The following is a 13,451-nucleotide window of genomic DNA, read 5'->3' as shown; positions in this document are numbered from 1 at the left end:
GACCTCCTAATTGCGCTTAATTCCCCTGTCAAAACAAGATGTTGTGGGGCTCTGCTCTTTATATAGTGGAAATAGTTTGCAGTCAGTATTTTACATAATAATATTAATGAAAAAATACATTCATTTTACAATTCATTCATTCATTTACCTTTAGCTTAGTCCCTTTATTCATCAGGGGTCGCCACAGTGGAATGAATCGCCAACTTATCCAGCATTTTTTTTATACAGTGGATGCCCTTTCAGCTGCAACCCAATACTGGGAAACACCCATACACACTCATTTACACTCATACACTACGGCAAATTTAGTTCAACAAATCCCCTACTGTGCATGTGTTTGGACTGTGGGGGAAACCGGAGCACCCGGAGGAAACCCACGCCAACACGGGGAGAACATGCAAACTCTGCACAGAAACACCAACTGAGCCAGCCGGGACTCCAGCGACCCGATTGGCTAGAACTCAAGTTGATTTTGAAAAAAATAAACTGAAATAGAAGTGGTAGCTCCGCCCACATGATTCCCATTGGTCCCTCCACAGTATACACTCATTCTGATTGGCTACAACCGGAGTTGGTTGATTTTCCTGTTTAGTAATCTGATGCTTCTGTCACTTCTCCAGCAAGAGCTGATGGACAGTTTGAGCAAGAAGCTGCAGGTTCTGAGAGAGGCTCGTGAAAGCCTGCAGGAGGACGTTCAGGATAATAACGCTCTGGGAGAGGAAGTGGAAGCCACAGTCCAGAGCGTCTGCAGAGCCAATGAGCTGGAGAAGTTTCGCATGTTTGTTGGAGATCTGGATAAAGTGGTCAGTCTGCTGCTGTCTCTGTCTGGACGGCTGGCACGTGTGGAAAACGCACTCGATAACCTGGAGGAGGGAACATCCGCTGACGAGAAGGTGTTGTTTTACTATTAATTTTAAGGTTTATATATATTATAAGTTTAATATATATATATATATATATACACACACACACACACACACACACACATATATATATATATAGTTGAAACCAGACGTTTACATGCACTCCCAAAAAAGGAGCATAACCATTTTTAAAAAAAATGTCTGATGACAAACGATTACTATTTTAGGTCTGTTAGGATTACCTAAATCAATTTGCATTTGCTCAATGCCAGAATAATGAGAGAATTTTTGATTTTGAGAATTGTTTATTAATTTCTAGACTGTCGAAAGTTTACACACATTACCTTGGTATTTTTTAGCTTTGCTTTTTAAACTGTATAACTTTAGTCAAATGTTTTGGGTCTCCTTCCACAAGCTTCTCACAATAGTTTGCAGGAGTTTTGGCCCATTCCTCCTGACAGAATTGCTGTAACTGAGTCAGATTTGTAGGCTGTCTTGCTTACACAAGCTTTTTCAACTCTGCCCACACATTTTCTATAGGATTGAGATCAGGGCTTTGTGATGGCCACTCCAAAACATTCACTCCGTTGTCCTTAAAGCACATTTGAACTAATTTGGCAGTGTGCTTTGGTCTGTTTGGAAGACTTATTTGTGGCCAAGTTTTAATTTGCTGGCTGATGTCTTGAGATGTTGCTTCAGTATTTCCACATAATGTTCTTTCTTCATGATGCCATCTATGCTGTGAAGTGAACCAGTCCCTCCTGCAGCAAAACAGCCCCACAACATGATGCTGCCGCCCCCATACTGCACAGTTGGGATGGTGTTTCTAGGCTTGTGCGCTTTCCCCTTTGTCCTCCAAGTGTAGCACTGCTCATTATGGCCAATCAGTTCAATCTTAGCTCCATCAGTGCACAGGACATGTCTCCAAACATGAGTCTTTTTCCCAATTTGATTTAGCAAACTGTAATCTGGCTTTTGTGTTGATTCTGGCTTGTTGATTTCCCCATGTTGTCACACAAGGAAGCAGTGTGTTTGAGGGTTCCCATCAATACTATTCTACAGTTGTGCCTCACATTAACTCAAATGTTGTCAATTAGCCAATCAGAAACTTCCAAAACCCTGACATCATCATCTGAGCTTTTCCAGCGGCAGAATAATCTGATTGTGTGTAAACTTGACTTTCAAGAAGAGTTATAACCATTTATCTGAATATATATCTCTCATTATTCTGTTATTAAGCAGAACAGAAACGCATGTAATCATCCTAACTTAACTAAAAGAGGAAAAATTTAGTCACATTAACATCTGACTTGTTTTTAAATGGTTATGTGCCTTTTTATACAGTGCATTTAAACTTCTGCTTTTAATTTTATATATATATATATATATATATATATATATATATATATATATATATATATATATATATATATATATATATAAATTCATATTAATTATTATTTATTTAATAAGATAAATAACGCAACACAATTTTTAAGCAACATTTTAGGCACCATTAATTTTAACAACCTTTTTAAGCAGTTTCAATCCAAAATATAAGCTCTTTTTAAATCTTGAAAACACTAGAACACAATTTTAAAGCATTTCCAGCACCCATAAAAACCCTGAAAAGCTTCGACAAGACGCTTTGAATGTAAATATGACGTGACAAATTGTATTATTTTCAGCAAACGTTGACGGAGAAGCGCAGGCTGCTGATTGGTCAACATGAAGACGCCAAAGAGCTGAAGGAGAATCTGGACCGCCGCGAGCGCGTGGTTTATGAGATCCTGACGGGATACTTCAGGGAAGAGCAGCTGGCAGATTACAGACACTTCGTTAAAATGAAATCGGCGCTTATTATAGAGCAGCGCAAACTGGAGGACAAGATAAAACTGGGAGAAGAGCAGCTGAAGTGTCTGAAGGAGAGTCTGCCGCTCGAACAGAGACTCCTGTACTGATGCATTCATCTTCTCTCACACATCTCACTTTTATTTATCCAAGCATTGCTGCGCATCCGCTCGTGTATTTGCCGATTCAAAGGGTTAGTTCACTCAAAAATAAACAGTCTGTCTTTTATTATTCACCCTCATGTTGTTGCAATTCCAATGAGGCTTTTGTTTATCTTCAGAACACAAATTAAGAGATTTTAGATGAAATCCTGGAGCTCTCTCATCCTCTATAAACAGCAAGACACTTCCTTCAGCTCCTCCAGGGGGATCCTGAGGTGTTCCCAGGCCAGCATAGTCCCTCCAGCGTGTCCTGGGTCTTCCCAGAGGTCTCCCCCCATTGGGACATGCCTGGACAAGCCTCCCTAGGTAGGCAGGAGGCATCCAAAACAGATGCCCAAACCACCTCAGCTGACTTCTCTGGATGTGGAGGATCAGCGGCTCTACTCCGAGCTCCAACATCATGCAAATTACAGAACTTTTATTTTGGATGTGATTAATCTTTGCTCAGCACTAAAAATTATCAGATAATTTCCTGTGACTTCAGTGGATCAACTGTAATCATACGACGCTCCAAAAACACTTTTGTGCATCGAAAAAACTGCACAATTTCAGATTAGGATGTGAGTTTATGTGTTTACTACAGGCTATTTGTGTTTGCATTTTTTTTATTTATTTTTTTGCACAAAAGTGTTTTTAGGGTTTAATTATGGGCAAACTTGAATTTTTGCGTGAACTAACCCTTGAACTGCTGATTTAATTGAAAGGATCTCTTTTAGCCCGTACATATGTTTTTTCTACATGTGTGTGTGTGTGTGTATGTGTATATATATGTATATATATATGTGTGTGTGTGTGTGTGTGTGTGTGTGTATATATATATATATATATATATATATATATATATACATATACATACATGCATACATACACACACACACACACACACACACACACACACACACACATTTAACTAATTTATTTTGCTACTGAATGCTGATGGTGCTATTAACTCAAAGGTTAGGTCTACTTTCTCTGAACTAGATCCACAATGAAAGCTCTTTTATTATTAAGTCTGTGTTTGCTTCAGAACATCTCAAATATCAGTTAATAGTATGTTTGGATTTATTTATAGTTTCCAATCTCACTGTGATAGAACAATAGTTTATAGATATATGAAATATTGTTCATGAATACATTTTCAATGCACTTCCGCTGCAATAAATTGAATTTAAAACAGAAACTGAGTGCTTTTTAAGCTGCTGTAAATGTGGACGCAGTCTTTAATGATGCACAAAGATGCTCATGGTAAGTTTTTCCATCAATAGTAATCAGGGATGTGATTTTTTTCAATATAAATACATATTCCCGTATTTTCAGAGCTCAATGTGGCGTCTGTAATTTGCGTAAATCTGAAGTTTTACTCATAATCTGATTAATAATTGGCATATCCCTCATGATTTTATGATCTTTATGAGTCTTTACTGTGTTTTGTGAATTCTCAGTGTGTTTGGGTTTTACGTTGTTGACAGTAATCCTGAACTGTTGTCACTTATTTACAAAATCATATTCATGAGTATTTACACAGGATTTCTGAGCATCAGGACGTCGAATTTCAGAAAGCTGAAGATGTGGACGTGTGCTGATATACGGTAATAACATCATTTTTACTATTTACTTTACTTAGATGTATATTTTGAGTTTTCCACAAACAAGATATGACAATATTTATATTCAGCATAACATCAGTTTGCATGAAGTCTTCAATTGCCATAAAGAATAAAATGACACACACTGAATATTGTCTATTATATTAACATAACTGCATAAATATGAGATTGTGATATGATTTTTTGTCATTGTGTGATTTAAAATTATGTTTATTAATGGTTTTAATAGAAAGCAACAGTACTAAGGATTATTACTTAGGACTAAAAATACAAAAAACATTTTAATAAACTGAATTAAAAAATATTAAATTAATAATTAAAAGAACCTATGAAGCAAAAATAATTACATTTGAAATGAGCAACTATATATTAGTTGCCTATGATATGTTAAATTAATTAATGTAAGTTTTAAGTAATTGAAAGGTTTTTAATTATTGTAAAAAATATTATTGTTAAATTGTAAAAATAAAATACTAATTAAAACAAATCATGACTTAAATAATGCCCTAAATTACCTAAAATTATTATATAAAAACCTGATATACTGTATATATATATATATATATATATATATATATTCTCTCTATCTTTATAGGTTTTCCACTAAAATGCTCATTTAATCTAAGTTTTAATCTTAGTCAATTATTATTAAATTAATTAATTAATTAAGAAGTTTATTATTAATAGTAATTTTGATTCGATCCAAGACCGACGACGTGATGATCCCATGGTTTCCATAATCCTGGACCAGGCCGTATCCTGAGCGGCTGCAGTGGTGGTCATGGAGGAGTGGAGAGCATGAGACTGATTCCTGTGACGCTCCAGGGACAGACGAGTCTCTCTGACGTCCAGTTTCTCCAGCGCCTAGACTGCAGCTCTGCACAAGACGTTTGGCCAGCGGAGAAATGTTCGTGCCCAACTGAGTCTGGTTTATCTCTAGGTGTTTTTTCTTCACTTTCGCCAATTGGTGAAGTTTGTTCCTCGCCGCTGTCGCCATTTATAGTTTGTATAATATTTTATAATATAGTTTTGACTATAATAGTTCACCATTATAGTCGCCATTGAAATGTACCCATTATAGTTTGTCACAATTCTCACTATTTACTTCTGTCTTATTATTAAGTTTAACTGTTTATTATAAAGTATGATCAACATCCCTAATCCTACCCAGTACCCAACTACTATTAATAAGCAGCTGATTAGTATTTATTAGGTTTAGCTAGTGGCTTGTAGCCATATATTTGTGACCATAATAATATTGTCTATATAAATAATAATAATAACAATAAATAATCACTGGTGGGCAAAGATTAATTGCATTTAAAATAAAATAAAAGTTTGTTTAGACACAAGTTAAGCATGTGTAGTGTGTATATTCATTATCTAAACACACACACACACACATGCATATATTTAAGAAAATGTTTATTTATATTTAGAACTAAAATATATGTGTATATGATACAAATAATATATCAATTTAAATACCTATGAAACAAAATTGTTAGTTTTGATGCATGTGCATCACATATACTGTTAAGGGCAACATTATTAGCCCTCTTGTAAAGTATTTATTCTTTTTCAAATTATATTTAATTTATATTCAGGAAAGTTTCACAGTATTTCCTCTAATATTTGTTCTTCTGGAGAAAGTCTTATTTGTTTTATTTCGGCTCGAATAAAAGCAGTTTTTAATTTTTTAAAGTAATTTTAAGCTCAATATTATTCGCCCCTTCAGCAATATTAGTTTTAGATTGTCTCCAGAACAAACCACTGTTATACAATGACTTGCCTAATTACCCTAACTTTACCCTGATTACCCTAGTGAAGCCTTTACATGTCACTTTAAGCTGAACACTAGTGTCTTGACAAATATCCAGTCTAATATTATGTATATATAATATTATATAATATGAATATTATGATTTAAACTGTATATTGTGTCAAAACAAACTTTTATTTTGGATTAATCATGATTAATCTTTGCCCAGCACTATAAATATTGAGTAATTTGACTTAACTTTGACTCCATGGAAAAATCGTGTGTGTGTGTTTGTTTGTGTTTCTCTCAGAGGAACGTGAGCTTTGTTTATCGGTAGTCATGAAGATGAAGTAGCTGCTTATATATACACACACACACACACACCTGCAAAAAAACGTTGCATTTTCAGAGCAATGTGAATGCGGACATCATGCTGTATCTGCTCCACACGGCACACGCTCAGCTCCTGACGCTCTGGATCTCCACAGTGGGATGGATCCTCATCATGGTGAGCCTGGGAACGGTGGAGTGGAGGATCTGGGAAGTGTCCGACATCTCAATCATCACTTCAGGTATAGCCTGGGTGGGCGTCTGGAGGGTGTGTTTTTATAGCCACGCCCCCATATTATCCACCAATCAGATCATGTTCTGCCAGAAGATTCATTTGTGGGAGTCGTTCACTCCGCCTGAGATTGCTTCAGCGCAGGTTTTAATGATATTGTCAATTATTTTGGGATTTTTTGGAAATGCGTGCATCATCGTCGCCCTCAGGAATCTATATTTCAGATTTTCATCCGCAAATCCGGCGTTTTTCGCAGGAGGAGTTTTGCTCATCCTGACGGCATCTTCTGCGCTTGTTCCCGTGTGCTGGAATCTCAGTTCAGTGGTAAATAATTACACTGTTTTCTTCCCGGAGTCTTACCTGATGCCGTCAGCTCCGCTCAGCCAGTCTGTCGGGCCTGGGATTATTGTGGGCTTCTTTGCGTCTGTTTTGCTGGTGTTCAGCGGCCTGGTGTTTCTGTCCCACAGGAACCCAAAAGTGAAGCCGGACATCCGGGAATCTGTTTAAAACAACAGGGAATTAATAATCCGGCTTTCCAAACACATAATGAGTGTTAGTGATAGATGTGATTTATTATAAATGACTATTATTGTACAAACACTGTGACGAATCTAATAATTAAAGGGTCAGTTCACGCAAAAATTGAACCCAAGTGTTTTTAAACTGAGTATGCTGCTTGTTGAACACAAAACCAGATATTAGGAAGAATGTTGGAACCAAAAAGCCACTGACAATATTGAGGAGTGACAGTGTTTTCATAGCCACGCCCCCATATTATCCACCAATCAGATCATGTTCTGCCAGAGGATTGGTCTGTGTGCGGCCTGCTGTTTCTGTCCTACAGGAGTCAAAGTGTGAAGCCGATCAGACATCCAGGAATCTGTTTAAAACAACAGGGAGTTGATAATCCAGCTTTCCAAACACAACGAGTGTGAGTGCTGTTTACAGGATAGATGTGATTATTATAATGACTATTGTATTTAAAGGGTCAGTTCACGCAAAATTGTAACTCAAGTGTTTTTAAACTGCTATGAGTTTGCTTCATGTGTTGAGCACAAAACTTGATACTCTGATATATGTTGGAAAAAAAACTGCCAGTAATGTAATATGGGGGCGTGGCTGTGTGTTTTCATAGCCACGCCCACATACCATCTACCAATCAGATCATGTTCTGCCAAAAGATTCATTTGTGGGAGTCGTTCACTCCACCAGAGATTGCTTTAGCGCACCTTTTAACGATATCGTCAATTATTTTGGGATTTTCGTCCATAGTCCCGGCATTTTTCGTCATCCTGATGGCAACTTCTGCGCTTGTTCCCGTGTGCAGGAATGTCAGTTCAGTTGTCAAGAGGGAAATTGATTATCCGGCTTTCCAAACACATAACGAGTGTTAGTGCTGTTTACAGGATAGATGTGATTATTATAATGACTATTGTATTTAAAGGGTCAGTTCACGCAAAATTGTAACTCAAGTGTTTTTTAACTGCTATGAGTTTGCTTCATGTGTTGAGCACAAAACTTGATACTCTGAAATATGTTGGAAAAAAACTGCCATTGACATGAAATGGGGTGTGGTTATGTGTTTTCATAGCCACATCCCACATCATCCACCAATCAGATCATGCTCTGCCAGAAGATTCATTTGTGGGAGTCGTTCACTCCTCTGGAGATTGCTTCAGCGCAGGTTTTGATGATATTTTTGATTATTTTGGGATTTATTTTTGCCCTCGGGAATGTATATTTTGGGTTTAAAGGGTCAGTTCACAACAAAAATAGCATTGCTGTAAAAAAGAAAAGAAAATAGAGGTAATTTGATTCTGTGTATAAAGATGTGATTAAACCAATGAAATGTTTTAGGCAAAAAATATTTTAAGAGCTTATAAATTTAGACTTTGTACATTTCCCTACAGAATAAATCAAACTAGCAAAACAAAAAGGGTTTGTGTGCGATAAGAGTCGGTTATCTGACTATAAAGCCCAAGTCATGAGTGAACTGTGTGTGTGCGGCTGCAGAAAACGCTTCATTACTGTAAGAAGCAGATAAAGGCTCGGACAAGGAATTATGAGACAGACTGTAATCCTGATGATTAACTCAATGAAGAACTAAAGGGATTATTTCCTTTATCTTTCTTTGCTTGATCCTGCAGGAACGTCGTGTTCGTAGATTATGCTTTTTTTTTTGGTAAGAAGCTTCATGTGGAAATAAGCCTGTCTAAACAAGTTTTATTATTATATATAGTAAAAAATAAAAGTGTTATGCAGCCATTTTTACAGAACATTAGAAGGGGTCCTGTTTAATCTGACCTTTTAGGCAAAAATAATTGTGTGTGTATATAGTCAAGCCTGAAATTATATATACCCCTGGCAATTCTGACTTAAAAGGCTGAGATTTGTCGGCTGCACATCCATGATGCCAATCTCCCGTTTCACCACATCCCAAAGCTGCTCTATTAGATTGAGCTCTGGTGACTGTGGAGGCCATTTGAGTGCAGTGAACTCATCGTCATGTTCAAGACACCAGTCTGAGATGATTGAGCTTTATGACATGCTGCGTTATCCTGCTGGAAGTAGCCATCAGAAGATGGAGACACTGTGCTCATAAAGGGATGGACATGGTCAGCAGCAATACTCAGGTAGGCTGTGGCGTTGATGCTCAATTGGTACTAATGGACCCAAAGAAAATCTCCCCCACACCATTACACCACCACCACCAGCCTGAACCGCTGATACAAGGCAGAATGATCCATGCTTTCATGTTGTTGAGACCAAATTGTGAGCCGAGCATCCGAATGTGTCAGCAGTAATGGAGACTCATCAGAGCAGCAACGTTTCTCCAATCTTCTATTGTCCAGTTTTGGTGAGGCTGTGTGAATTGTAGCCTCAGTTTCCTGTTCTTAGCTGACAGGAGCGGCACCCGGCATGCTCTTCTGCTGCTGTAGCCCATCCGCCTCAAGGTTGGACGTGTTGTGTGTTCAGAGATGCTCTTCTGCAGAGCTCGGTTGTAACGAGTGCTTATTTGAGTTACTGTTGCTGGAACCAGTCTGGCCATTCTCCTCTGGCCTCTGGCATCAACAAGGCATTTGCGCCCACAGAACTGCCGCTCACTGAATATTTCCTCTTTATTGGAGCATTCTCTGTAAACCCTAGAAATGGTTGTGCGTGAAAATCCCAGTAGATCAGCAGTTTCTGAAATACTCAGAGCAGCCCGTCTGGCAATTGTCTAATATTAGATGGCCCAGAGTGCATTATTCCGCTTAAACCATGCTTCCCACACTTAAGAATGTTCATCATCAGCCAATCAGAAACAAGCATTTAACATTCCCATAGTGTGTGAATTGGCAAGTCTTTATGTGGTCATGTCATTCTAAGCTGTTTGGTTGTCAGATAAACGCACAGCTAAAGTAGTTCCAGCAGGTTTAAAGGGCATTAAAGTTTCATATATGACTCGGCTGAAGGATTAAAGTTATTTCACAGTCAAAAATCACATTAAAACCCAACAGCAGATGTGGAGGACATGAGAGCTACACACAGGAGCAGTTTGAATGAGAAAAACCTGACAAATTGCAGTGTGTGTGTGTGTGTGTGTGTGTTTGAGGAAGTGGACTGAACTTGCGTCACTGCTCGAGTCTGTAGGTGTGTATCTCTCATGTGAACCGCTGCGGAGGATGGCAGTGCATGGCACGTGAGACGCCACACACACACACACGTACACACACACACACACATCATCATCACTGTACGCTAATTGTTAGTCTGGAAGTGCAGTCTGTGCCAAAGCAGTTCTCTCTGAGCTCCACATTGTGCCAAGACCGACAGCAGCAGAACAAAAGAGCTCTCTGACACCAATACACGCTCCACAAGCCCAGAGCAAATAATAATACACAGATTTACGGTTGTGTTGCATACAAATGAATTATACATCATTTACTCATATCATATACACTTCATACTTTTAACCTGATTTGTCCCTATTCAACACAGGCTCATTCTGAAAGTGTAGCGCTGTATACATTTCTGGAGAGCGTGAATTGTGTTGCCAGGAGTATGTACGGCTGCATTTCATCTTGAAAACGGACACTGTGACGTCATTCCTATTCGCACTTAACAGCTGACTGCTTACCCCTCTATGTGGACGGCTCCAGTGGCTTGCCATGTACATCGGTGGACTTGCAGAGAGGAGTTGACCGTGACGACGGGGTTCGAGTCAGGTGAAGAACGATTCCAGAAAGCAGGTAAGACAAAAACAGAATCCAAAAAATTAAATATAGTAAATAACAGGGTGAGAATGTGGTAAAATCTAAAAACATGGTAAAAATCAGGTGAGGACTTTTAAAAACCGCCGGTTGAGTTTAGGGAAATGGGTGGACGGTCAATCTGTGCTTTTGAAAACACTATTGGCTGGGTTTAGGGGGAGGGTGGGGTCAGTCGATCGCTCAGTCAGTCGACATCGACCTCTGGTGGAATTACGTGAGAACAGCAGGTGTTAATGGCACCCGCGAGAGACATTTGAGATCTCACAAAACGTACACAGCGGCCTCTGGAGGATTCACAAAAACTGCAAAAAAAAAAAAAAAAAAACGTAGCTCCTGGGACATTTTTGGCAGTCTCCTGAAATGTAGATAGGGGTATATTTTCTGAATGAGCCTGGGTTATCCATATTTGACCCAACTGATGCAGTTTTACAAACAGTATTATAATAAAAACATTCTGAGGGGGTTATATATCTTACTAAATATTTGTAAAATAGTGATGTGTATTTCGTATTTCGAGGGTCTTAAAGTTTGGTTCTCTTACTAAAAACACTCAAATAAAAAATTCTGGGTTTTCATGACCCAACATTGGGTCAAATATGTTATTATTAAATAAAACTTTTTACCCAATGGTTGTTACCCTCCATAATTAATTAATTGTCCATAATTATATTTTTACCCTATTTTGTCCATATTTGACTTTCTTCGCCCATGTTTGACCAAAATTTACAAACAGTTTTGATAGAAAACCATTTTTAGTGGGTAAATCTCTTAGCAAGTATTTTTAAAATGTCTGAGAGAAAATAGTCATGTGTATTTCGAGGGTCTTAACGTTTAGTTCTCTTACTAAAAACATTCATTCATTCATTTTCTTTTCGGCTTAGTCCCTTTATTAATCTGGGGTCGCCACAGCGGAATGAACCACCAACTTATCCAGCACATTTTTACGCTGCGGATGCCCTTCCAGCAGCAACCCATCTCTGGGAAAACATCCACACACACATTCACATACACTCATACACTATGGACAATTTAGCCTGCCCAATTCACCTGTACCGCATGTGTTTGGACTGTCGGGGAAACCAGAGCACTTAGAGGAAACTCACGCGAACACGGAGAGAACATGCAAACTCCACACAGAAATGCCAACCTTGCTGTGAGGCAACAGCACTACCTACTTCGCCACTGCTTACTAAAAACACTCCAATAAACAATTCTGGGTTTTTTTGACCCAACATTGGGTCAAATATGGACAAACCCAACATTAGGTTGATATTTTAATTAAATTTAAATGATATATTTAACCCATCAGTTGTCCATATCCCACCATAATTAATTAATAGTCCATAAATATACCTTTAACCAATTTTTATGACCCAACAGTAAGTCAAATTATGGTCAAACCCAACAATTTTATTTTTTTTAATTACATTTAAATGATACTTTAAACCCAGCCGTGGTCCATAATTTATCAATAGTCCAAAAATACACCTTTAACACCTGTTTTCATGACCCAACATTGGGTCAAATATTGATAAACCCTATATTGGGTTGATTTAAAAAAATAAGTTTATAAAACAATCTTAACACAATGTTTGGGTTTGTCCATTTTACATTCACTTATTTAGTTAATTAAAAGTAATCCATCTATATTTAACCCACTGCTGGGTCAAAGCCAGCATTTATTTGAGTACAAAGTGCATTTCATTAATATTAAAGTCATCCTGGTTTGATTTGATCTCAGTCTGCAGTTAAAGAAACCTCATCAGCACTCATTCTGTGGTGAAAGAGATGTCTTTTTCAACATGAGCCTCAGTTATTGAGACGATCGTTGCATTACATAATGCAGTATAATTACATAAGCGCCGTGCGTTGGCTGTGAGATCTCTGATTGGTCCTGATGGACTCTGCAGGAATGTGTTTGATCATTTCCTGCAAATCCCTTCAGTCTGATAGTTTTATCTGCTGCTCTGTGGATCGATGGCATCTTCTCATGCTGGGCTCTGTCCGGCTCGGCCCTCAAACGTTCTCTTTGTTGGCTTTCCACAATGGACTCATTATGACTTTGTATGCTAATCTTGCCATCTTTTACATACAAAGGTTTCTTCACTATTTGAGCACATGGTGCTGATGCTTCCTGCCCACTTCCTTTATGCTAATGAGCCACATGGATCAAACGCATCCCTCCCTCAGGATTCGACTTTGTTTTGTGTATGAGTGTGTGTCTGTGTGTGTGAATGAGTGTGTATGGGTGTTTGCAAGTACTAGGTTTCAGATTGAAGGGCATCCGCTGTGTAAAACATATGCTGGAATAGTTGGCGGTTCATTCCACTGTGGGAAAATAAGATACTAAGCCAAAGGAAAATGAATGAATGAATGAATGAATATACAGTAT

General features: G+C 38.1%; 2 protein-coding genes across 7 annotated transcripts in view; one reads left to right on the top strand and one right to left on the bottom strand.

The window, feature by feature from the left end:
* The window catches only part of shroom2b (shroom family member 2b), a 42,885-nt gene extending 38,830 nt beyond the window's left edge, over window positions 1-4,055 (top strand). For all 5 annotated transcript variants that reach the window (XM_073917173.1, XM_068224447.2, XM_068224446.2 and 2 more), the window contains 2 exons: window positions 621-893; window positions 2,552-4,055. In XM_073917173.1, coding sequence (XP_073773274.1) covers window positions 621-893; window positions 2,552-2,824 — 546 coding nt within the window. In that variant the 3' untranslated portion in view covers window positions 2,825-4,055. The remainder of the gene's footprint in view (window positions 1-620; window positions 894-2,551) is intronic.
* LOC137496741 (putative claudin-24) overlaps window positions 1-13,451 on the bottom strand; it is a 33,002-nt gene that overhangs the window by 15,693 nt on the left and 3,858 nt on the right. Inside the window, exons 1-2 of one of the 2 annotated variants that reach the window (XR_011017304.2) lie at window positions 10,927-11,018; window positions 7,217-7,305 (exon numbers count right to left, since the gene is read on the bottom strand). Coding sequence is in view for 1 of the 2 variants with exons in the window: in XM_073917182.1 (XP_073773283.1) it covers window positions 7,176-7,305 (130 nt within the window). In the remaining variant the exon portion in view is untranslated. Of the gene's footprint in view, window positions 1-7,166; window positions 7,306-10,926; window positions 11,019-13,451 lie in introns of those variants that run through there. The other variant, XM_073917182.1, reaches the window with a different exon arrangement.

Source organism: Danio rerio, chromosome 11 (assembly GCF_049306965.1).
Source record: "Danio rerio strain Tuebingen ecotype United States chromosome 11, GRCz12tu, whole genome shotgun sequence".
NCBI classification, from domain to species: Eukaryota; Metazoa; Chordata; class Actinopteri; order Cypriniformes; family Danionidae; genus Danio; species Danio rerio.
The sequence above is the reverse complement of the archived record's forward strand: the minus strand, read 5'-3'. Positions and strand labels throughout refer to the sequence as shown.